This window comes from Microcaecilia unicolor, chromosome 7, assembly GCF_901765095.1.
Source record: "Microcaecilia unicolor chromosome 7, aMicUni1.1, whole genome shotgun sequence".
Lineage (NCBI taxonomy): Eukaryota > Metazoa > Chordata > Amphibia > Gymnophiona > Siphonopidae > Microcaecilia > Microcaecilia unicolor.
This window is the reverse complement of record NC_044037.1, coordinates 228,685,227-228,712,329: the sequence shown is the minus strand read 5'-3', so window position 1 is coordinate 228,712,329 and position 27,103 is coordinate 228,685,227. Positions and strand designations below refer to the sequence as shown.

At 43.4% G+C, this 27,103-nt stretch overlaps 1 protein-coding gene across 1 annotated transcript in view; it reads left to right on the top strand.

Moving 5' to 3' along the window:
• The window catches only part of GAD1 (glutamate decarboxylase 1), a 121,114-nt gene that overhangs the window by 63,365 nt on the left and 30,646 nt on the right, over positions 1-27,103 (top strand). Inside the window, exons 7-13 of the mRNA XM_030210852.1 lie at positions 5,227-5,342; positions 5,432-5,511; positions 8,999-9,053; positions 12,025-12,141; positions 12,314-12,378; positions 22,516-22,594; positions 24,934-25,083. Of these exons, the coding sequence (XP_030066712.1) occupies positions 5,227-5,342; positions 5,432-5,511; positions 8,999-9,053; positions 12,025-12,141; positions 12,314-12,378; positions 22,516-22,594; positions 24,934-25,083 (662 nt within the window). The remainder of the gene's footprint in view (positions 1-5,226; positions 5,343-5,431; positions 5,512-8,998; positions 9,054-12,024; positions 12,142-12,313; positions 12,379-22,515; positions 22,595-24,933; positions 25,084-27,103) is intronic.

Sequence of the window (27,103 nt, the reverse complement as noted above, 5' to 3'; positions counted from 1 at the left end):
CACACAGTTCATCCAGTCTGCACAATAAGGGCAGCGAGAGCCACTCCTGCAACTCTATGCAGTTACTCTCCTTTGTGATCAACTACTGGTGTCACAAACAGGGCAGTCGGCAATTTGCAACAGTGCCAATTACATATAGGCAGCTTTATTTCATGCTGTCTTGGAAGATTGGTTTATAATTTTGGTTCCAGCATAATCACATTCATTGTCAATACTTGATTAAACCAACAATCCAACAATGTTGCAAACTGACAACATTTTACTCTCTGTTGACCTAAAGATGTCTCCCCCCGACACACCAAGATACATTCATAGTATACGATATGAATGTGATTTAAATTATACATACTCGATCTTGATGTGTCCATGCTATTTTTAAACAAACTATACTGGCTTGCAATCGTCTACACTACCTCCAAAATGTGCATCAAAAAAAGTAGGCTATTTCAATAACTGTTTCTTCCTGTCTAATATGTGCAAATGTCTTTAAAGGAGGAAAAAGGGGGTCTCATAAATCACAGGGATCTAATGCTAAATAGCACGTTATGCACTAAATTAAGGCAGGAGGAGGTTTTTGAAGTCTATGATTATTTACAATCACAAGAAAGGGATTGATACATTTTCTGAATCGCTATTTAGCGTTAGATCCCTGTGATTTATGAGACCCCCCTTGCTATTTTTAAGACACAAAATGTTGAAAATGAAAGACGACTTCCCACATATGCACACATGTTCCTCCCACGTATGCACATATTTGTTCGTTTGCCTTTATTAGATTAAAAGCTTCAAGAAGCAGGAACTGCCCATTATGAGCCCAATAGTGGTAGTGGCTACCAGATAAAATAAAGTGTCAGCAGTGATGCTAGAGAATGACATGGGGACAAAATTTGTCTCCATCCCCGCCCCGTCCCCGTGGGTTCTGTCCCCATCCCCGCCCCGTCCCCGTGGGCTCTGTACTCATCTGCAGAAGCCTTGAACACATGATTTTATATTTAAATCTTTGTATTAAAGTATAAAAAGGAACAATATGCTGTGCAACTGCTGTGTATAAATTACAAATAGAGAACAATAATAACAATCAGTGGCGTAGCCACCTACTTTGGGCTCAGGCTCACCCAGTAGCAGCACACCTATGAAGTGTCTGGCAGGGATTCCCAAGCCCCACCAGCCAAAAATTCCTGTCCTTCCTGCATACCAGCCTTCCTTCTGCTGTATTCCTGCCTATGTGGAAACAGGAAGTTGCATCAGAGGGAAGGCTGTGGAGTCAACATGAGCAGTGTGTATTATTTGCTGCTTGCTGCCAGTGAAAATCTGCTATTTAAAAGGTATGGGGGGAGGGGGATGTTTGAGAGACCATATGGCATGCAGGCGAGAGAGGGAGAGACCAAATCACTTGTAGGGTGGGACAGGGCAGAGTTCTTCTGCCCACCCATCTTGGGCCCAGGCCCACCCAAAATTGGGAGTCTGGCTACGCCCCTGATAACAATGAGCAGCTATAATAACCTTCCTTCCCACCACCACCCTCTACCCTTCCAACTCCAATAATAGGTGATTTCTACTACACCAAGGGGGGTTGCCGGGTTCTTGAAGCCTGGATTGGCCGCTGTCGGAGACAGGATGCTGGGCTTGATGGACCCTTGGTCTTTTCCCAGTATGGCGGTACTTATGTACTAATTCACACTGTTAAAATGTTCAGGGGTATAAAATACAACCTGTTCTATATGCCCTAGAGGGGGGAAATATCCCCTATAAAGCACTGTTATGTTTTTTTTAATCTGTGGATAAATAAGAAGTCATCAACAATCTCAGGATTCAGTCTAGCTCTCCTGTCTTCCACAGTCCTTCCTGGAATAGAAGGTGTCTTCTTAGAAGATGTGCTGATAGCAGGATGTACAGGATCCCAAAAGCAAATTTTGCTAGTTGTGGCCAGTATGTTTGCTTGTTTTCCCAAAAAATCAAAATATCTTTGTAGGCATCACTTAAACATAAATAACAGTCCAATTCATTAACAGGCTTCAAAGTAGAAAAAGACACGGAGACAAAGTTTGTCCCCTGTCCCCGTCCCTAACCCCCGCGGTTACTGCAGTTCCCCGTCCCCGTGTCATTCTCTAAGTGATGCTTTAGTTTATTTATTCAGTGGCACTGTAAGGGCAATTCTGTAACCAGGAACTTGTGCCTATGTTGCAGTGAATCAACTGAGCACAGTTCTGTAAAAGCAAGTGTAAGTGGCATGGGGGGAATTCAGTAAATGGTGCCCAAAGTAAAGAGCTGGGAAGATCCGGGCTAAGCTGGTATTCTGCAAAGGGTGCTTTGTGTGGAGCGACCTTTACAGAATACTAGCTGAGCGTACCTCTCGCACCTAACTGCAGGCGCAAGCTCTTATGCTTGCTAAAATCCAGTGTAAATGCTGGCATGAAAATAATGGAAGTTAGGCACAGATCTGTAGGTATTCTACAACACAGGACCTAAATTCTGGAACTGTCACTGACCATGTTCCCTTTGGAGTTGCACACCATGAAATTTAGGTGTACACGTTATAGAATAGCGTGCAGAGCAGATCCATGTGTAACTCCTATTGACTGCCAATTATTGATTCTTAGCATCAATTAAGCCAGTTAAGGGCCCTTTTACCAAGGCGCACCGAAAAATGGCCTGCGCTGGTGTAGGTGCACGTAATGGATGCGTGCAGGCCCATTTTTCAGCGCGCCTGCAAAAAAAGGCCTTTTTTGCCGAAAATGGATGTGCAGCAAGATAAAAATCAGGGTGCATCCATTTTGAGCCTGAGACCTTACCACCACCCATTAACTTAGCGGTAAGGTCTCACATGGTAACTGGGCGGTAATCGGCAGCACGTGTACACTGCCGATTACCTCCCGGTTAGCACCAAGCAGTAGAAAATAAAAATTATTTTCTGCCACATGTTTTGGATGCACGTCAAAATTAAAATTACCGCCCAGGGCACACGGTAGCCACGTGGTAATTCTAATTTGATCTGCATTGTATGCACGTAGGCACCTACGCATCTTAGTAAAAAGGCCCTTTAGTTTAGTCGCAGATCTGCGATCCATACCCAAAATTGCTCGCCCAGGTTTGGGTGACCTGTATAGAATCTGGAAGATAGTGCATAGATGCAAGGGAGCTTTCGCATGAATGGAACGTTGCAGGGCTGACACTTATACATGCAACCTACAGAATACAGTAAAGTTACACGCACCCTTGAGACATTTCAGTGCCCCTATGTAACTGCAGCACCTAAATGTTAGGCCTGCCAATGCTGGGTTATGCTACTATTCTATAGTAGCATCAGGATGCCCAGATGCTGTTATAGAATAGGTTTTCACCGCGTGGCATTGGGTATCTAAAAGGAGGCACCTAGTTACTGAATTGTCCCCCATAGGGTGAATTCTATATATGGTGCTAAAAAATGTTCACTGAAATAAAGTACTATTCTATAAGCCTTGCATAAAGTTTGACACGGTTTATAGAATAGCGCTTATGCCCGGGAATCATGCCTAACTTTAGGCATGACCATTTGCACCAACTGAAACATGGTGCAAATCTTTGCACCTAAATTAGATGCATTTCCCCCATTCTTCTATAACTATGCAAATTAATTGTAGGAATGCCCCATCCCACCCATGACCCTCACATTTCCACGCCCTCTTTTTTTATCCCATGCCTAAATTTATGTGCATATATTCCAATTAAATCTAATTAGTGCCAATAATTGCTTAAACCAATTATCGGTGCTAATTAGCTCATTATTTAATTAAAATGTGCACACAAATTGGCCACATGCCCAAATATGTGCACACAAATTGTATGACATTTATAGAATTCAGGGGTATATGCTGAAGTGGTGCCACTGAATGTATGCGTAAGCTGCAGTTGTGTTGCCACTTCAGTGCAAAAGTAAGGCATCCTGTTTTGCTGGTCTAATTTATGCATATAAATTAGCTGAACATCTCACTTTTTCCACCTTCCAGATGTTTTAGTTCCACCCTCAGCCTGCCCCCTAAGCCTGCCCCTTTTTCTACGTATAAATGACAGTGCATTCAGATATATGCAGCAGCATTTATCCATATAATCGCTGATGAAATTTTTTTAAGTGACCTGCTGGTCAGATAAACGGCTTTGAATATCGGGGCACTGCATATATCAGGTAGCATTATACAAATAATAACAATAATAATGATAACAATAATAATAATAACATACTTTGGGGATCTTTTACTAAGCCACAGTAGTGTTTTTAGCTCATAGTAGAAATTAGCTAGCGATAAACACCAAGACACCCATTATATTCCTATGGGCATCTCGACATTTACTGCAAGCTAAAAATACTATCGTGGCTTCATAAAAGGTCCCTTTTATTTTTATCATGAAGTAAAAGAACGTTCAGGAATTTGAAATACTAATACTGCTTTAAAGTAAAATGCAAATAATGATACAAAAGGAACCTTAATGATTCTCTGTTAACTGCTAACAGGATTATTGAAAATTTGCCGTCAATGTTGCTTTAATTTGCAGAAGGTTCAGAATATAGGTGAATAAAACGTAAGCCAGTCAGCTTGCATGTATTACTGTGGCTGTGCCCCTGGAAGTTTCTCTTATGTGGGCACATGATTGTCAAAACTGTTGATCATTCACAAAACTCCCTATATAATTCTTTATTGCATTAATGGGGAAAGAGAGTGAATATAACATCAGTAGAATTATGTCTTGTAATAATTTTATATGTGTATAAATACAAGGGTCTGCTTTATGTACAGCTAACTGGAACCCTGCATGTCTAGTGACCGATTTCCTTTCCTTAACCGTAGTATTGAAATGACATGTGCAGCTCATCTGCCAAATGTGTTAAAGAATTTTTTTCCATTCTGTGTCCCAAATCTGTCCTGATGAACCCCCAGTCAGTCAATTTTTTCAATATATCCACAATGAAGATGTATAAGAGAGATTTGCATATACTAGATTTCCACTGTATGCTGCTAAATCTCATATGTATTTATTGTGGGTGTCTAGAAATCTCAACTGACTGTAGGACGACTAGGACAGATTTGGGTTCCACTGGTTTAATACATCCAGTGCAGTCTTTTCTTAGAACACACAGCCATTTGATGGCCTCTAGGTGCCCCTTCCTTTTTAACATGAACCTGTGGCAAGAGATAACTGATCAGGTAATCATGTTTTATTATCCAATGTATCGTGATGCGTGTTGTACAGGGGGAGCAATATCCAACTTGTATGGCATAATGGCAGCTCGCTACAAATATTTCCCAGAGGTGAAGTCCAAAGGCATGGCAGCAGCTCCTAAATTGATCCTCTTTACCTCAGAGCATGTGAGTTCCTATCTCTGCTTCTGATTTTCAGTTCAGATCCCTTGTACATTGACTTCAGCTCTTCAGCATCGGTATTTCTCTTCCTGCAGAGTCACTACTCCATAAAGAAGGCTGGGGCTGCGCTTGGGTTTGGCACAGAGAATGTGATTTTGATAAAATGCAATGAAAGGTACAGTGAATAATCAGTTGGGGGTGTTTTGATGTGTTAGTGGGACAATTCTATAAGCGGGTGCCTCCTTTTAGGCTCACTGGGAGCGCCTAGTCCAGTGGTTCCCAAACCTGGTCCTGGAGGCACCCTGGCCAGTCAGGTTATGAATTCATGAGAGAGATTTGCTTGTAGTGGAGGCAGTGCATGTAAATCTCTCTCATGAATATTCATTATGGGTATCCTGAAAACCAGAGTGGCTGGGGTGCCTCCAGGCAGGGACGTAGCCAGACTTCGGCGGGAGGGGGGTCCAGAGCCCGAGGTGAGAGGGCACATTTTAGCCCCCCCCCCCCCCCAGCATTTTTGACCCATCCCCTCCCGTTCTGCTTCTGTGAATCTGACGTTGTACGTGCAGGATGTCAGACTCACAGAAACAGAACAAAGCCTTGTGCCGGAAGAAGAGGACCTCGGCTGGCGGGGGTTGGGGTCCCCCGCCAGCAAAGGTAGCCGACCGCGACGGCGGCAGTGGGGGAGGGTTGGCAGCGGGAGGGGGTCAAGAGGGTCGTCGGCAGGGGGGTCCAGGGCCAAATCTACGGGGGCCCAGGCCCCCGTGGCCCCAAGTAGCTACGCCACTGCCTCCAGGACCAGGTTTGGAAATCACTGGCCTAGTCTATAACATCATCTGGGTGGCCAGATACTGTTATAGAATTCTAGGGCAGGTTGGCATCGTCATAATTAAAATTTGCAGCTAACCACAGCTATAGACCTGGTGTAAATACAGGTGTGTAAATGCATCAAGGGCACACATAGGTGGGGGGGGGCAAGACGGGGCACTTGCCCCCCCCCCCCGATTTCTTAGCCACTTTCTGCTGCCAGCTACATTGAAACTCTTGCAATTCTTACCTGCTCCATATAAAGCTCTGTTGGGTAATTTAAATAATTACTTTACCCCAGTGGTGTAACCTGGGCCCCCCAAATTAGATCCAGAACCCTGATTTGGCTGGCGGGGGTCCCCAATCCCCGCCAGCTAAAGTCTTTCTCCATGCGCTGTTCTCTGCACATTGCCTGCCCTGCTTCCCCTCACGTCACGTGCATGCTCGGTTTTAGTGAAACTGAGCATGCACGCGATGTGAGGGGAAGCAGGGCAGGCAATGCACTGAGAACAGCACTGGAGAAAGATTTCAACTGGCGGGGGTTGGGGACCCCAACCAGCCAAGGTATGTGGGTTTGCGGAGGGACGAGGTTTGTGGCAGGGAAGAGGGCCAAACTGTGCCTCCCCCACTTTGGGCTCTGGACCCCCAAGCATTGAGGTCTGGCTACATCCCTGCTTTCCCCCCTCCCCTGTGGAGAAATTCTTTCCTATGCTATTGAGGGCACACGTAACTTATACTATTATATAAGGTACATGCGTATGTGGGAGGCATGCCCGTGTTTCACTCATTCTTCTCCCACATGTACACCCTCTTACAGTTGCACACTGTCCCCTGGATTCTATATATAGCGTCCATATTTGTGCACCCAAACTTGTGTATGCTTCCAAGATGAATGCACAAATTAATTGAATAATGAGCTCTGAATCTTCAATAATTGTGGTGCTAACCAATTATTGAGTTTAATTGGCACCCATTAGAATTTGCATGCACATCTGGCTACAAACTATTCAATAAGGCAGGGTGCTTAATTCTCCTAGCGCATATCCAAAAAGGGACATGGCCAAGGGAGGGGCATGGGTGTTCTAAAAAGTTGTTTGGGTACTTAAAATATGAGGTCAGTGTACCCAACTTGGGTGTCAGCATTTACACCAGGTTTCAGCAGGCGTAAGACTGGCATCCAAAATCTGGGTGTACAAATCAGCATTAAGTTGGTGCTATTTTTATAGAATCGTGCTTACTGCTCTGTTATGATTCTACTAGACAGGCAGGTGAATGTCTGGAACTCGCTTCTGATTGGCCTGTTAGGGATTGAGCTGACGTCTGAGGCAGCAGATGTCAGAAGTCAGATCTATTTAAACCTACCTTTCCCTACAGTCCATGCTTTAGCGTTGATCCCTGTCAGCTGAAACCTGTTAACCCTCTCTCTGTCTGTGCTAGTAACACACCGTGCTTTCATAGGAGTTTGTTTACTCCTCTCTTTGCTTGTAGCTTCTCTGTATGCTGGTTGTTCCCAGCGTATGCATGTTTGTTTCCCTAGCTAAGCTGCTTTCCCTGATTACCTTGCTTCCCTGCACCTGTGGGTGCTCTGTTGCTCTGTCTCTGTGTGCTGACTGAGTTCTGATAAGAACATTGTTTGTTTTTCCCCTTTGTTAGCTTTAATCCTTTGACTGCAGTGTAAGCCCTGCTTCTTCCTGACTTGTGTTTAGCAGCCCATCCCTTTAGCCTGCTTTTACGCTTTGTCTGCTGTGCTTGTCTCCTGATTCTTGTGAACATTGCCCTTATCTGTTTGGTATATGTAAAGGCAGCCTTTCCTGTTTGCTTGCTTTTCCCTTTGTCTCTAGTGTCTGTTATTTGACTCTGTGACACTGCCTTGTGTATTCCTATAAGTGGCCTCCCTTTACCCTTGAGTGCTGTATGGCACAGCCTAGAGTGTTCCTATGAGTGGCTTCCCTTTTCACTTGAGCACTGTGTGGGACAGCCTAGTGTATTTGAGTGCTGTATGGTACAGCCTAGAGTGTTCCTGTGGAGCTTCGCTCTTATAAAGTCTGTGTCCCATTCTGTCCTCAGCTTTCTCTTTTTCCCTGTGGGCTTTGCCTTTGCTACCTGTGTTTCTTCCTAGCCTTTGTTTGCATTCTCTTCCTCTGTCGTAGCCTGTACCTGCCAGCTTTTGTCTGTTGTCCTTCCCTAGTGTCACTAGCTAGCGCTGTGTGCATTGCATGCACTTCAGTCCCTTTTGGGACCCCTCATTGTTCCTTCTCCCTTCCTTAGTGTATGACTTGGTTCCAGATCGGCCGTGAGGCCCGTATGCTTGGACTCTGTACAATTGGGTTCCCATTCAGCCGTGAGGCCCGCCAGAGTGGTCTATTTCCCTTTTCTGGTGGTGCTAGTGGATTGTGCTGAGTGTGCGGGGCTTTGTGGCTGTGGTTCTGCTTTGCGCCTGGACGGTCTACCCTAGGCCTGGGCCAAGATCCTTCTTAAGCCTTGGCCTAGGCACAAGGGCTCATGCACAGTTTAACACTCTGATCTTTTCTCACCCCCATTTTGAACGTGATTTATAGAATGCCTCCCTATAGCACTCAAGGCACTTACACACATATGTGCTACACTATACTTTCCTGTATTTACACAAGGAAAGGGACTCACAAATGTGAAAACTTAGTGAAATAATTGCCTTTTTTAAATGTATTCATCTGTTAAATTTGTTTTATCATGTTTAAAGAGTACTATGATGCAGGGTGGCGAGCTGCTAGTTGTCAGTTGACAAGAAATCTCATTAAATGATTCTTGTGATTGTCTACTGTACAGTTTGTGCTTTATCATTATTTTTTCATCCATGTTGATTTCTGCAATAATTACAGGGGGAAAATAATACCAGCTGATTTGGAAGCAAAAATTGTTGAAGCTAAACAAAAGGTGTGTTTTTGTTCTTCACTACAACTAAGTCTTTGAAAGTGACTTTTGTTTAGAGCTTATTTCCCTAAAGAATGCTGAATTAGCAAATGATTAAAGAGCTAAAAGGATTTGATATACCAGCATTGATGATGCCAGAGAATATTATTTTAATTCTGGGATTATAACTGTTAAGTTGCTTCATGTCTGTGTCCCAGTTAGGTAATGAGCTCAATTCTATAAAGGGTGCGAAAGGTTAGGTGCTAAAAAACTGGGTGCTAAGCTATATTTTATAATGGTACATTTGTATGGTAAATCTGTTATAGAATACTCGCAAGTCCACAGTAATGCAGACAACTTTAACCACGACCACTTATGCCTTAATGTGGCAGCTAGGTGTGTAAATGCAGCTATTCCAGAAAGAGTGTGCAAAGTTAATCAGAACACCTCTAATGCACCCATTCCCCTCCCATGTTAACACCCCATTTCCAGTTGCACACGAAAAAAGTTAGGTGCTCAGTTTATAGAATAGGGGCACATATTAGTTACATGGGCAACTGCCAATTAGTGTTTGTTAAGGCCAATGATTGGTATTTATCTCCACTGTTCCCTCTAAGCTGAGCGGGAGTCCTCCACCTACAGTCCTGCCAATGGGTGGTGCTGTTTCAGTATCACATGTTCAATAGCAAGGGATAGGCAAGCTCTGCAGGACTCCAGGGAGTCTGCCTATCCCTAGTGATTGGTTGAAAACACAATATAGATGCATCATCCCCCACCAGGGCCGTGAGGGTCACAGCCGAGCCCAGGGCAGGACCTCCCCCCACCCCCCACCTGGGCCACCACAGCACTGTGCAGCCCCCACCCCACACTTGAGCTGCCGTCTCCCAAAGTTAAGCCGCCATCCCCGCCCCGCTTACCTTCCTGTATCTGACTGCTCCTCCCTCAATCTGTCATCTCCTGCTCCTGTGTACCAGGATCTGGATGATTGCATTAACGCGATAACCTCAGGTTATCGCGTTAATGCAATCATCCGAGTCCCGGCATTCAGGAACAGGGAGAGAGACAGACCCAGAAGCAGGCAGTTAGGAAGAAGCTTGCCATCACCGGGCCCCTCTCCTTAGAGGCTGGGCCTGGAGAATTCCCCCCCCCCCCTGCCCCTCCCAGGTGGCCCTGCCCCCACTAGCAGCAATGCAGTTGGAGAACTCCCATTCAGCATAGAGGGAATAGTGCTTATCTCCAATTTAGCCCAATTAGCTAATTATCTTATGCACCTAACTTGACCCTATTCTACAACTGGGCATACAATTGTATGATAACTTTAGGCACTATTTATAGAATTTGGGGGAACATATGCATTTTGTTTCATGAGATGGCAATTGTCAGGTTGGGGATAAAGGACATGAGTAAGCTGCTGGAATGGGAGAGGAAGGCTGGGCATTTGCATTCCCAGATTCTGAACCTTCTCTGCACAGTCCAGCTACAGATTGTGTGTTTATTCACTGTATTGCATGTATTCTCTATGACTATTCACGGAGGCAGTATAAAAGTGTAATCAGGTACCCACTCCCAGCAGGCTTAAGACTGTCTTCTTCAAAGTGATATCAGTGTTCTCCAGTTGCATGTTCCATGACTCCTGAGACAGAAAAGTCATTGGTTAAATATATTCATGTAAGTGGTGAACTGGGACATGTCACAGAAAATCCAACTTTATACTTTAATGCAATGGTTCTCAACCCAGCCTTGGGGTACACCCAGCCAGTCTTTTCCAAAGTGGGGTCAATGGATATTGTAAAGAGTTTTGAAAAATAGAAAACATTATAGCAGTGATTCTCAACCCAGTCTTTGGAGCACACCTAGCCAGGCAGGTTTTCAGGATATCCACAATGAATATGCATGAGATAGATTTGATTTGTCTCATGCTTATTCATTGTGAATATCCTGAAAACCCGATTGGCTAGGTGTGCCCCAAAGACTGGGTTAAGAACCATTGCTGAATTGTTTTCTATTTTTCAAAATCCTTTACAATATACAGTGACCCCATTTTGGAAAAGAATATGAATTAGAGGCGGGCCGAAACCAAATCCACAGCTGAAATCAGCCGCTTGGTTTCGGCGGAACACCATTCCCTTCCTGCCTGCTCCCATCCCAATAGGATCCAGCTAGCTGCCCTCCCACCTGCCCACAGGAAAATGGGTGCCTCTGGGCCTTCGGGCCACCACTACTTTCCCTCTCCTCCACCCTCTGCCCCCAGCAAAGACCTGACCCCCTAGGCTGCCTAGGCCTACCTTAACAAGCCCTGGTGGTCTACTGGCCTCTTCAGGGGCAAGAGCAAAGCCCACTCATTCCTGCCTAGTGCCACTGCTGAATCAAAATGGCTGCCAAGACTTCCTGCAGCTGCAGCAGCCTTGCACAACTGCTGCTGGAGGTCCCGGCAGCCATATTGAGATTGGCACCAGCATAAGCAGGAGTGACTGGCACTGGCATATGGGACCAATATCCAGTCTCAAAATTGCTGCCAGGACCTTCCACATCAGTGTTGCAAGACTGTCACAGAAAGTCTCAGCAGTTATTTTGATTCAGGAGGAGCTTTAGCAGACAGGAAAGAATTGGCTTAATTCCTGCCCTAAAGAGACCACTAGACCACCAGGGCTTGTTAAGGTGGGCCCGGGTGGCACGAGGGTGGAGCAGAGTGTCGCAGGTGCGGGTGTGGGTAAAGGGCGGGTGGAGAATTTTAGTTTCTGCCGAATATGCAGTAGCATGTTCAGCAGAAACCTAAACCCAGATTTCTGGTCAGTTTCGGTGCCGAATCCAAAACTGAAACTGAAATTCGGTCGGCCTCTAATATGAATACACTGCAGTTTGTTCCCATGCAGGCGTATAATTTTCAGTTTAGTGCAGGAGCCTAGTGTTTTCTGAGATGTATACTGTTTCTAGTTAACAGTCTGATTATAATATTGATTCTCACTTGAAAAAAATCTATTATTTTGTGTTTTAGGGACATGTTCCCCTATATGTCAATGCCACAGCAGGCACAACAGTGTATGGAGCATTTGATCCAATTCAAGAAATAGCAGATATATGTGAAAAGTACAACATTTGGCTCCATGTAGACGTAAGTCATGAATTGCACGGCTGTTATGTTAGTCAATGAGAACACTTAGAACACAATATTATAAAAACAGATAAGGCTTCTATGTGATGATTTTTGTATGTTACAGAAGGTACAAAGTAGAAAGTGAAATACATTTTATTGTTCCTTCATCTGCAATTTTTCACTATTACAGGCTGCATGGGGAGGTGGACTTCTAATGTCTAGAAAGCATCGTCACAAACTGAATGGAATCGAAAGGTACTGTGTGAGACTAGCAAGAAAAGTTAGTATTTATAAAGTGATACTTAATTTTGTATACAGTTGTGTGCAAAAGTGTAGACACCACTGGCCAGATTCTATGTTTTACTGTGACCTGGATTGGCCACTGTTGTAATCAGGATACTGGGTTTGATGGGCCTTTTGTCTGACCAGTATAGGAAATCTTATGTTCCTAAGTGAACAGAAGGTAACACAGCCTCTACATCAGACAGTGCTGCTTTTTCCTTTTAGCAGAAATATGTCTAGAAACTGCTCTGGCAGAAGGGAGTATCTGGACTGCAGAAAGTTTGCCGTATTTTGCACCAGTTGAAATCAAATTCTCTGCAAGATGATTGAAGCCAATTCCTTCAACTGTAGAGAAAGGCCTGATGTCCATAGCGCACAATGAGGCGACTGTGTCGGTTACTTCTGCATTCACTGTTGTAGGCACTGTCGTTCTGGGTTTGTCCTTCTGACTCACATGTAAAAGTCACCGATATTTCTCTTAAAGAGTATGTTTTTGCTCACAGCTTGTTGCATGCGTTTTCAAGCCACTGGTAAAGTCATGTGACTTCTATTTCAACACCGTCTTACAAGTCTTGCACATGGCGAAAACCACTCCTTTGACCATCCAGGTGGATGACAGCAAATAACTTCCACACTGCACAAGATCCATCATTTTTGATAAAAGACAATCGCTGGCTTTTTCTCAGAATGAGATTTTGTATTGTTTTATCCATGACTACAGATAAGCTAGAAAAAAAAAAACAAATAGTGCAATTGACCAAACTAAACAAAAAATAAAATAAAATACATTACAAAAAAAGCTTTGCAGTGCAAACTACTACAATGAATTGAATTGGGGTATAGATAGATACTCTGCAGCCTCACCAGGCTGCATAACTTTGAATTTGGACTTTAAATGTAAGCAAGGTGAATCACAGCAGTATTACTTTCAATGAAGTCAAAATAAGTTGTCCATAATCTGGTCCAGATCTCGTCCACTAGCCTGTATGATCTGTTTCCCGATTTCTAAGGACATGCATTGAAAATATTCCAGTAAGAATAGCATCACAGACTGATAAATCAGAATCAGCTTTAACAGTATGAAATTTCTGACATAGACGCTTTCTTGATGTTACCTACAGTTTTAAATTTCATTACACACCTTTACCAAATGAGAGCAAGGTTTAAGTTTAATAATATTTGATATACTGCCCTTAGAGAATTCTTCAGAGCAGTTTACACAAAATATAATTATAATTATAGTAGGAAGGAAATATAAAATATTATAGGAAAAAAAGAGTTAAGGAGCGGTCCAGAGCGGTCCTATTTCATTGCAGCTAACTGACAGGTGCGAGGTCAGCAAAGTCACGGGCTAAAAGCATCATTAAACAGAAAGGCTATTAGGCTAGATTTAAACTTCATAAATGAATGTTCTAAGCGCAGCATAGGTCAGAGGGCATTACAAAGAGAAGGGCCAGATACACTGAAAATACGGGTCTCAATGAAATCAAACCGAAGAGAGGTGAATTGCATACAGCAGAATTTCCAGGAATTAAAAAAATATATATATATATCACTTTCCACAAGTATAGGAGTGCCTTAAAAATAGATTACATGAACTTAAAAATAGACTTTTGTATCATGGTATGCTACATATTTTAAACTGAATTATTTCAAGCACTTACCAACATTAAACCACATACGTCAATCCAAGTGTATGTAAAGATGCCTCAAGAGAGAGTGTTAATTTAAATCTGATCAGACAAAAGTCTGCCATGACAGTCATCTCAACACACATCAGATCCTGCAGTATGTTCAAAAACCACCTAACTCTCAATTCACTTGGGGGTCCTTTTACAAAGGTGCGCTGAAAAATGGCTTGCAGTAGTGTAGGTGCAGGTTTTGGGCACATGCCGATCCATTTTTTAGCGCACCTGTAAAAAAGGCCTTTTTAAAATTTTTGCCGAAAATGGACGTGCGGCAAAATGAAAATTGCCGCACATCCACTTTGGGTCAGAGACCTTACCACCAGCCATTGATGTAGTGGTAAAGACTCATGTGGTAACCAGGCGGTAATGACCTACGCGTGCCAAATGCCACTTGGCATGCGTCCGTTACGCGTACCCGAAAATAAAAAATATTTTTCAGACGTGCGCCAAAAATGAAATTACCGCAAGAGCCATGCAGTAGTTGGGCGATAACTCCATTTTGGCGCATGTACACGCTTATGTGGCTTAGTAAACGGGCCCCTTACAGAGGCTTTGTCCAACATGAGGCCTACTACATGTTCCTTTGATCCTCTTCTTTCTCGTTGGTTAAAGTCTACATCCCAGGATCTTCTTCCATTCATTCTAATATTAATGCTAAATAGCCTCTCCATAGGTATTATTTCTACATCCTGGAAAGAAAACTTATGCGCCCACTCTTGAAAAAACTATCTTTGGACCCCTCTTTTCCTACAAATTACCACCCTGTTTCCAATCTCTACTTTCTCTTTGAAATATTGGAAAAGTTGATTCTTGAACAGCTCTCATCTCATATTGAACAACTCCTAGTCCTTCAACCTAGACAGGCAGGGTTTTACCCCTATCATAGCACAGAAATTGTTTTAACCGCCCTTCTTAGCGAACTTCATACTATTCTAGATGCTGGTGATATTGCCTTAGTTGTCTTTCTTGATCTTTCTGCTGCTTTCGACCTGGTGGATCACTCTCTTTTACTATCTCACCTTTCTCAGATTGGGTTGTCAGGTACAGTTCTCAGATGGTTCACTTCTTTTCTACAGGATCACATTTTCACTATTAATTTTCAGTCTGTAGATTCTCTTCCTTACCCTATCACTTGTGGGGTTCTACAGGGTTCAATACTGTCACCCATTCTTTTCATCATTTACCTTAGTCTCTTGGCCACTCATTCCATCTCATAACATTAAAACTTTCTTCTATGCTGATGATATCCTGCTAGTCTTTTAACCCTCACTCATTCACGTTTATTTAGATCCTCTAACAACTTATTTTCACTCTCTTGCCTCTTCCTCTTGGCTAAAAGATCATAGATTAGTTCTTAATCCTGCAAAAGAGTAATATGCTGGGTCTTCTACCTCAGCCATCTCTTACTCCAGTCCTTTCTAACATATTACTTCAGACAATCACCTTTTTCACATGTGACCAGACTTGGGTTTTTTGCTCTACTCAGGCTATGCCATTTATGCAGCCTTCTCAATTTTTCAGCATTTCATACCTTCATTCACACATTTCTGATATCCCGTCTAGACTACTGTAAAATTGTTTATGCTGGTATATCTTCCCATCAATTAGAACATCTTCAAATGCTCCAAGGTACTGCTGCTAGGCTTCTTTGCTATGTCCACATATATGACTGACTCACTCCTCTCTTTATTCGTCCACATTGGCTACCTATCCATTACCACATACGATTTAAAATCCTTTGTCTTACTGAATAAAGCATATTACCTAGGTCAGCCCTCAACCTATCTCACAATACCATATACCCCATCATAGGCCCTTAAGTCCCTGGATTCCCACTGACTGGTCCTTTCCAACCCTAGGCAAGTCCCATTATGAAACAACCAGACACTCTGAATTTCATTTTTTGGCATCCAAACTGTGGAACGATTTCCCCACTTACATTCAGTCCAAGCACACTTTTGCTAAGTTTAAGATTGCCATGAAAGCTCTTGTTTTTTTTTTTGTATGGCCTTCAGCAATGTCTTGGTGCTATCATTGAACTAGCTTGCTTATGTGACTCAAACAGTTTGACACAATTCTACTTCATTAATTTTATTTCTAGAATGTTTTCTTTCCTATTAATCTTTGGTGTTCCTGTCTAATCTATTCCTATTATTTTATAGTTTTATGTTAACTGCCTTGACCCGCATATCCGATTAGGCAGTATAGCAAGTTAATGATAAACAGTAAACAATCACAAGTTCTGAGGACAGAAGAGTCAGAGTATTTGTTCAACCATGGAATTGTGTTCCCATAACTAATTGGAGGGGCATTTTCGAAAGGGACGTCCAAGTTTTGATTTGGATGTCCTTGCAAAACGTCCCAATCCAGGGGCGGGGAAATCCATATTTTCGAAACAAGATGGACGTCCATATTTTGTTTTGAAAATACCATCAGGGATGTCCAAATCCTTAAATTTGGTCGTCCCTAGACATGGACATTTCTGATTTTTGGCAATTTTTGAAACCAAGGATGTCCATCTCAGAAACGACCAAATGCAAGCCATTTGGTCATGGGATGAGCCAGCATTTGTAGTGCACTGGTCTCCCTGACATGCCAGGACACCAACCAGGCACCCTAGGGGGCACTGTAGTGGACTTCATAAATTGCTCCCAGGAACATAGCTCCCTTACCTTGTGTGCTGAGCCCTCTAAACCCCCCCCCCCCAAAACCCACTACCCACAACTGTACACCACTACCATAGCCCTTACGGGTGAAGGGGGCATCTAGATGTGGGTACAGTGGGTTTGTGGTGGGTTTTGGAGGGCTCGCTGTTTCCTCCACAAACGTAGCAGGTGGGGGGGGATGGGGCTGGGTCCGCCTGCCTGAAGTGCACTGCACCAACTAAAACTGCTCCAGGGACCTGCATACTGTTGTCATGGACCTAAGCATGACATCTGAGGCTGGCATAGAGGCTGGCACGACATATTTTTAAAGATGTTTTTGTCGATCGGAATGGTTCCCAGTTAAGCGAGGAACGAGGCAGGGGTGTCCTCTGTCCCCGTTCCTCTTTGATCTCTCATTGGATTCCTTGATACGGCTCCTGAATGAGTCTAGGGAGATTAGGGGGGTGCAGATGGGAGGGGCGGAGGTCAAAACCTTAGCTTAGGCGGACGATATCTTTCTGGTTTTGCGTGACCCCCAGTCCTCACTGCAATGTACCTTAGAAGTTTTGAAAGAATATGGTGAACTATCGGGATTTTCTTTAAATCTACAGAAGTCTTGCGCCCTAGAAGTAGATAATGCTATACGTGAGAGGTGGCAGGGAGTCTTTCCGCTGCAATGGGCAGATCAGGCCTTAAAATATTTAGGCATAATGATTCCACGAGACCTGACCTCCCTGTACAGAATTAATGTTGGCCCACTGTTGGAAAGCACGAAACATAGATTGTCCCTGTGGCGGACCTTGCCATTATCTCTATGGGGGCATATTGCTCTTTTTAATATGCTCTTGGCCCCGAGATGGCTTTATCTTTTCCAACAATTACCACTGTACTTGAAGGGAAAGGATGAAAAAGCCCTAGATAGACAGATTCAAGGTTTTTTGTGGCAAGGGAAGCGCCCTAGACTGCCGATGACAGTGATTACAACCCCGAGGGAGCAAGGGGGGATGGGGCTCCTGAGCGTGCGGAATTTATCAATTGCCAGTGCGATGCGTCACATCAATGACTGGTATCGGGGTACTCAGGAGTTTTCTGTCACAGAGCTTGAGACTTCTATTTTTCCTAAGATACACTTTAGTTATCTGTTACACTCAGGTAACCGATTACCCAAGTTAGCGTTCCAGAAGCACCCCTTGTTGCAGTCACTTAGAGCTACATGGCGGTGGGTGTGCAGGAAACATCATTTCACGGCAAAAACCACTCCTTTGCTATCCATTAATAACAATCCTGATTTTCCACCGGGACAGGGTAACAGCATTTTCAGACATTGGGCAACGCGGGGTATCCTTTATCTGTCACATGTAGTTAGTGAAGAGGGGAGAATAAAACCTCTTCCGACATTGGTGGAGGAATTCAGTATACAGGGGAGACATTATTTTGAGTATTCTCAGTTGAAACATTATCTGGCTTCCTTGTTATGGACAGACCTTACAGAGGATGTAATAGACACTCTGACAGAGACATACTCACTAGGTGCTCAGTTATCGGTTCCTCTCAGGTTTCATCACCAGCAATTAAAAGATTCTACCTCCGAAATAGATTATGTGCGCTTGGCCCGAGATTGGTCAGTGGATCTGGATGCTGCGATCACGACCGACGTATGCAAGGATTTTATAAAAAAATTATACCGGTTACAATTGTCAGTCACGCAGTGCGAGCGACTATACAGATTTTTATTAAGATCATATATGCCACCTAAGAGGGCTGCACGCGTGATGGAGTCCTGTGATGGGACCTGCCCCAGATGTGGTGGTGGGGAGGCAAGTTTAGGTCACATGTTTTGGTTGTGCCCCTTAGTAATGGAGTTCTGGGGGGAGATCACTCAAGCATTACAGCAAATGTGGGGGTGCACCTTGGTCCGTGACCCCCTCCTGTTGTTTCACAAGTACAAATTTTCGGAATCACCACCTAAGGGGTTCAAGCGTTTTGTGTGTTTGGCAACATTATATGGGATCTCCACCATTTTAAAGTTCTGGCTGTCTGACTTGAAACCTCCATTGGCCTATTGGAGAGCACAGTTACTTCACCAAATGAAACTTGAAAGATGTAGCGTTCACTCTCTGGATAGTGTAGCGGGTGAGAAATTTCGCATACAATGGGAACCTTTGTGGCTGACCTTGCCTTCCAGAGGCCGCAGTTATATTTTGAACATCTGAACAGCTTATTTGGGGAGGGGGGAAGGGGGGGACAGTTACATGGGAATGTGTGTTCTATTGTTTGTACAAATTTTATGGTAAGATGTATTCCCCGATAAAGTCATCAATATTATGTTAAATTTTAGTTGGGGAAGGGGTGGGAGAAGGGAAGTTCCGGAAAAATGTTAAACTGGATGACGTGCAGACATGTGCAGATCTTGCTCAGTGTGCTGTTATTGGTATCTACATTGTACTTGGTTGGAAGATTGTATTGTTTCTTGTTGGCGTGATGTCATCAATAAAAATCATTGAATATAAAGATGTTTTTGGAGGGTGGGAGGAGGTTAGTGACAACTGGGGGAGTAACGGGAGGTCATCCCCGATTCTCTCCGGTGGTCATCTGGTCATTTTGGGCACCTTTTTGTGCCTTAGTCGTAAGAAAAACAGGTTCGGGTGAAAACATCCAAGTGCTCGTCAGGGATGTCCTTCTTTTTTTCCATTATGGGGCAAGGACATCCAAGTGTTAGGCACGCCCAAGTCCCGCCTTTGCTATGCCTCCAACACGCCCCCTTGAACTTTGACCATCCCTACGACAGAGTGAATTTGGGGACGTCCAAAATCCGGCTTTCAATTATACTGATTTGGACTTTTCTGTGGGTAGGGCGTCCATCTTCTGATTTATGTCGAAAGATGGACGTCCTTCTCTTTCGAAAATGAGCCCAATAATATGCCAGGTTATGAATAGGTTGCCCAAAGTTGGATATGCAATTTTGGGTGTGGATTACAGATCCGCATGTATACTAATTGGTAAATAGGTGATAGCAATCGATTATTGGAGTTAACAAATATTAATTGGCAATCAGTAGTAGTTACATGTGGATCTGCCCTACACCCATATTCTATTACCTGTGCGCCTAAATTATCTTGTGCGCAACTCGAGAGGGTTAAAGCTAGAGGAGGGGCATGGGCAGGCCAGGGGCACTCTCAGGATTTAGACGCAGAGCTATAGAATGCTTGAATTTGCACACCTAAATTACATGTTAAGCTAGTATTTTATAAAGACAATTCTGCACATCATCCTGGGGCCTAACATTCGACAACCTTTACTGAATTCCCCCAATTTTTGGACCTTATTAAAAACGTTTTTGAAAAGTGGTATTGAACCAATTGGGGGGGGGGGTCAATATTAAGCCATCAGGTGGTGAGCGTTTTTGCTCACCGCCAACGGCATTATTCCGGCTTTGAATATCCAGTTATTTTTAAGCTGATTAAAACATAGCCAATTAAGTCGATATTCAGCATTTGAGCAGCTATGGGTTGCCACATAAAAATAGGACAGACTTTTATTGGATCCCATTTATGCAGTAAACCAGGCCGCTTAAGGGCTGAGTATTAGCACTTAAGCGGCCAAGTCTTGACTCCGCCCCCAGAACACCCCAACATAGCCAGATTTGAGTTTGGTAGTAACCACGATATTCAGCATCATTTAGCCAGTTAAGTGCCACTGAATATTAGCGGCTAGCCCCAACCAAACAATTTAACCGGTTAGCAGCCAACTTAAAAATAACCGAATATTCACAGCAGAAGGCCGCACAGGTCCCAGCTTTGAATATCTGGGAATAACGTTGTTGGCAGTGAGCAAAATGCTCACTGCCCAACGACTGAATATTGACCCCTTAGTTACTAAATGAGAATGAAAGTGGGAAATGGGCCAATGGCTTAAAGAGACCAGGACAACTGACTAAATCACAATGATTTATTGTAGACCCTATTCCTTCCTCAAGAACACCTCCAATCCCCAGAACAATAAATCTGCTAACCAGCGGTTATGAGTGGCTTGAAGCAGGTATAAATGCTGATATGGAATTTTTCTGCTGTATATGGTTGTGGTCGATAGTCAGTGATTTAGACAGCCAGGAGAGACTCCTGGCCATTTAAATTGCTTGTGTGGAAATAGACAGGGATATTTAGTGGCACTGAATATCCCCTTTATCCGCCTATGCTGAACCCAGCCAGTTTGTGGGCGGTCCAAGGTTGGAGTTAGGGCTGAACAGAAACTTAGCTGGTTAGAAGCAACTTTTAGTCCACCAACCAGCTTAAAGTTAGAGGAAGAAAACAGCTGTCCTAACTTTATGTGGCGAGTTAACAGGGCATTGGTCTGAATTTCAGCCAGTGCCCATTTAACTTCTGGGTCAGCAGTCTTACCCGGATATACAATGCTGGGAGCCATATATTCTCTGGCATTGAATATCCAGGGTTAGTTCAATCTGTGGCTGGAAGCAGCTTGCCAGCCACTTACCCCCACAGGCAGCCTAGGGCAAGATGCCGCCTGAGGCAGGGCTGAGATGCCGCTGCCTGTCCTCTCCCCCTCCACCCAAGGCCAAGTTTACCTTCTTTCTTCATGTTCCAAAAGCTGGTAGCAGCAGCAATTCCAATACGTTGCCCTGCTGTTGATACCGGCCTCTTCTCTACTGCGGCCACCTCTGACGAAACAGGAAGTTACATCAGAGGGGCGGCTACAGTAAAGAGAAGAGGTGGGTGCGCAGGGCAGCATATAGGAATCGCTGCCATTGCCGGCTTTTGAAATATGAAGAAAAGAGGTAAATCTTGGAGAATGGGGTGGAGAAAGGAAGGGGGTAATGCTGCTCCACAAAGAATGCCGCCTAAGGCCCACTCCTCAGGTGGCCTAATGGTCAGGCCACCCCTGCCTGTCCCTATCTACATTACACTTGCCCCCTGCCTTAATCTTAAAAAAAAAAAAAAAAAACCTCCCAAAGACAACTTCAAATTATCTTCTTCCATGGCCCAGACCATCTCAAGAAGCTTCCATATCTCAAAACAGGCTGGAATGATCCCCAGTCACTCCAACCACACTTATATCATAATTCAAAATGGTGATGGCTAACCAAGTCTCCTCATGGGCCTGTGGGGAGCCTGGGATTAGCTGATACCATTTTGAATTATGATATCTATGGGGCTGAAATGACTGGGGAATGTTGTAGCCTACTTGGAGACCTATATGTACATTGAGGTGAGGAAGGGAAAGAGAGAGGGGATGGGATTTGTTAGACTAACCATTAGGCTACTTCTCCACTGATAGATTGCCTTGGGGAGTGGTATTAGGGCAGGAGAGGAGATGGGAGGTAATACTTTTCCAGTTCAAATAGGTACGGGGTTTAGAGACAGGGTGGGACTATGGAAGGGGGTGGGGCTGTGAAAGGGGGTTGTTCTTAGGGGTCAGATGGGAATATGCTTTTGGGAATTTCTTTCAACTCTGCATGGAGTGGGAATATGTTTGAGAGGGCTGCTTTTAACTCTGTGGAGTGGGAGGAATATGTTTTGGGGATGCTTTTAACATTGCAAGGTGTCCCTTACATGTGTTAGCCTCTTAGAATGTCAAAGGAATGCTCATTCCCACAGTCAGCAATCTATGAGTGTTACATCCACTGGTAACTTACCCACATTTCTAGCTATATTTAGTTCACTGCACTTTAGTGAAAACACTTATAACTAATTACCCCGCTAACTAATCTGCATGAAAACCAGATACTAATTTGTACTAACAAGCAACTTATTGTATTTTAGAGCCAACTCTGTCACCTGGAATCCACACAAGATGATGGGAGTTTTGTTACAGTGTTCTGCTATTCTTATTCGGGAAAAGGTAATATTTTATCCATTGAAATAAAATTTTGCAAAGAAGGCTTAGTTTTAAAAAATCTATTATGCATCCTGTAAATAGAATAAATTATCATTTTTGTTGTCAACATGGCCTAGTCATGTTAAATTGCATCCTTTTATGATTTACTAACCCTTGCCAACATATTCAAACCCTGCCTTAGCCCTTACTACTGGTCTCCAACTAACAGTCCTGCATACAAAATATTTCACAACTGCTCAAGATTAGAGAGCAGTTCTCCTAAAGAGTCACATTCCTTAACATTTTAAAGGGAATGCAACCTTTGTAACTTGGTTGTGCACTGTGTGGTTCTGTACAGCTGCATTAACTGGACTGCAGTGTGGGCCTGGTTAACCTGGGCTGCAGAGGATCTGGTGTAGTCAAGGGGGTGAACCAATATAGGTGCTTTATTTCACCCTAGTATGAAACCTACAACCCTCCCATCTGTCCCCTCTCCCCAAGTCAATGCTCCCACTCTTCCCAACATCTACAACAGACACTCCTACCTTCAGAAGTCTCCAGCTTACCCACAAAGTGATAAAGGCCCCTGTATTGGCTTCGACATAACCAGGAATTTTTTAAAAAAGAGGAGACTGTCTAACCAACCCTGCCAATTTCCAGGCCTTATCTAAATGGCGTGCATTAGCAGCATTAGTTAGGCCCTGTTCTATAAATGAGTGCCTAAGTGTTCACATGCATTAACTGCAAAGGAGGCGTTCCCATGGGAGGGGCATAGGTGGGTGGGGGGCATGGCCAGATGTTGAGCACACATGCCTAACTGCCTATATGTAGGCAAGTACAAGAAAAGGGGGTCCACTCCTTCCACAATCTCGCAAGCAAAAGTCAACACAGAGTGGAAGAAAAAACACAAATCCAAGTGACCAGCAGAACACAGTAGTGCGAGCTCCAAACAAAGTTTATTGGGACCCAACACGGTCCGTGTTTTGGCAAAAAGCCTTCCTCAGGGGTCGATAAATCCTCTGTGGGATGTATAATCGACTGGGCAAGCAAATTTATTAATGTCACTGAAATCCGTGAAAAACGGACTTAGCCAGTTCAAAATGGGAAAGCAAAACCCATTTTGAACTGGCTACATCCTTTTTTCACGGATTTCAGTGACATTATATTTGTGCTTCCCTAGCGCCTACAGTCGATTATGCATCCTGCAGAGAATTTATCGACCCCTGAGGAAGGCTTTTTCCAAAACACGGACCGTGTTGGGTCCCAATAAACTTTGTTTGGAGCTCGCACCACTTGTGTTCTGCTGGTCACTTGGATTTGTGTTTTTTCTTCCACTCTGTGTTGACTTCTATATGTAGGCAAGAGCATTTAACCTAGTATTCCACGCAGAACTGCCATTTTAGAATTTGCGCTTAGTGCACACTATTCTAGTGCGGAACTTTGGGCACCCTATGTAGAATTCCTCTAGAAGAGGGCAATTCTATAAATGGGCACCTATATAATGTAGAATTCCTCTGGAAGAGGGCAATTCTATAAATGGGCACCTATATGTAGATACCAAGAAGGCAGCTATTTGGAGTCAATTCTATACAGAAAAGTAGACCCCTACTTTCCTTTATCGAATATTAGCATAGTAGTGTCCATACGTGCATATAAGTTAGGCATGACCACTTACATCAACCATAGAACTGGTGTAAATGCTTGCACCTAGATTGCAAAAAAATGTGTGTGGATTATAGTATTCTATAATTTACGTGTGTAATTGTGCTTCCCATCCATGCTCTGTCTAGACTTACTTGTATGTATGCACACTGTCAAACTATGCACCATCACATTTAGGTACCTTGTTACAAAATAGTGGGTAGCCAGAACATTGACACACGTGCATGCATATATGCTGGTATTCTGGTCATTTACATGGATTCATATGGTGGCTCCCTCTTTAAAGAATTACCCCCTTAGGACCTTATTCTATAAAGGTTATGCTCTTAAATTTATGCTCCTAAAATTTACACTCCTACATTTATGAGCATAATTGATGCTCCTAAATTACGAGTGTAATCTATGTTCCTACATATATTTAGGAGTAACATACATTTAGGAGCATAAATGAAACTCGTAAATTTATGAGTGTAAATGTAGGAGCATCAATTATGCTCATAAATTTAGGAGCGTAAATTTAGGAGCATAACCTTTTTTGAATAAGACCCTTAATATGTGCATTTCAGTGCACATTAATATGAGCATTAATCATAAGACACTTTAGTAGATAGACCCCATAATCCATATTCATTTCAGTTTTGCAATGTTTCACTATGAAAAGATACAGATCTTAATTGTATAACATACATTTTCCATAACAGGGATTGCTTCATGGTTGTAATCAGATGTGTGCGGGATACTTGTTCCAGCAAGACAAACAATATGATGTTTCATATGACACTGGAGATAAAGCAATACAATGTGGACGCCATGTGGACATTTTCAAATTCTGGTTGATGTGGAAAGCAAAGGTAAACAATAAAGAGATCTTGTTAAATAGGAATATGAATATGAGAAACCATGACAAAAACATACCAGTCACAGACAGATATTAGAATTCAGAACTGAAATAATATTTACAAAAACATAGAGGGCATTTGCTATCTGAGTAAATGCTGCTGGCTGGTTCTATCCATTGATTTTCAGTGGGACTATCTGAATAGTCCTATTGGAAATCATTAGCAGCCACCTTGGCAGCATCTGCATGGTGCCAAGAAGAAATGTAGATGGAGTGTGGGTGGTCCCAGATATCCAGAAACATCAATATTCAGACCACTATCAGTATAACTTATGCAGATAACTTAGGACAGCTATTTTGATGATTAAGTTACTGTATCTGGATAGTAGACTGAATATCGCCGCTATCCAGTAGAAAGATTTCAGATCTTATTATATCCCTTTCCTCTCCCTTAATAATCGACCCTTCCTCTACCCCAGCTTCAATTGATCCCCACCCCCAGTTATCCTCTGCTCTTTCTCCATCCCCCCCCCCCCCTCCCTGGCACCTCCTCCTGCTCCTCCTTTCATTTGTAGACTCATTTCCCTTTCCAAAACCCTATCATCTATGAAGGCCACATCCTGCAGTCTAGACCCCATTCCATCAGCCTGGTTGAAAGCCTCTTTTCTCAGTACTCATCCACAATTACTAACTCTTAACAGTAGCCTTTCATCTGGTCAATTTCCAACCCTTTGGAAATTAGCATTAGTCTGTCTGATCCTGAAAAAAACACATTTAGATCCTCAGGTGCCTGCTCACTATCAGCCTATTTCTAATCTCTGTTTCCTTTCTGAAATCTTAGAGAAGATTGTTTTCACTCAAACCACCACCTTCGTTGAGCAATCCCTTGCTCTTCATCCTAGACAATCTATTTTTCACCTCCACTTTAGCACAAAGTTCTCTTCGGTCTTCTCAGAAAAATTCACTCCCATTTAAAGAAACACTGTATTGTTTTGGCAGTCTCTTTTTATCTTTCAGCAGCTTTCAGCCTTGTGGACCATCCTTCTCACCTCTGATGCCTTTCTGCACTTGGTTTCACTGAAACAGTCTTAACCTGGTTTTCTTCTTTTCTCTCTGCTTGCCCGTTCAAGGTTGTCATGTCCTCTTCGACCTCTGCCTCCTGTCCTCTATCCTGTGGGGTTCCTCAGGGTTCCGTTCTTTCCTCTTCTCATATCTCATCATTGGCCCCCTATAGAATAGCGTACTATTTTAAAAGTTCTTCTTCTTGCCTTCAAAGTCCTCCAAATTGGCTTACCACTTTATCTCTCATCTCTCACTATCCTGTATTGCCCCCTCGTACACTCTGTTCCCTCAACGACCATCGTCTTGTCCTCCCAAACCCAGAACAAGATACCCTAGAATCAACTATACACCAGCCATTTTTCTTTGCAGCCCCAGCCCTTTGAAACGCCTTACCTCGTCCCAGCAGAGCCGAAACATCATTGAAAATGTTCAAATCAATCCTTAAATCTTGGCTTTTCCAACAAGCCTTTCCCTCTTCTTAATTGATGTTGTTCTCAGCTCCTTCACTGTAACTAAACACTGAAGACCTAGTACTATCATTGTCTTGTCTTTTGTCTCATTTGAATGCATAGTTTTCTTTCCTATCAAAAACTGTAGTTCTTTGTCTACATGTTTTATCTTATTTTTTATTGTAGCCATTATGAACTACTTGCTGAAAATGGCGGTACAGCAAGTCTCAATAAATAAATAAACACTGACAGTCACCACTCTACTGGGTATTTGGTGCTGAATATCCAGATTTTTTTAAACTGCTACAACCAGCCTTTTTAAAAATGCCAACTGTGGCACATGCACAAAAACTGAGCATATGGGGGGAGGAGGCCAGCACGGCAGCAGCAAATGGAAAGTGCCACTGACTGCAAGCCTAGGGAAGTTTCTGGCCACTGGAGAAAGACCTCTTCCACTGGCAGAGCTTGGGTATCCTTGCTATCCATAGCAATGGTGCCGTAATTTAGGGGGGGGCCTGAACC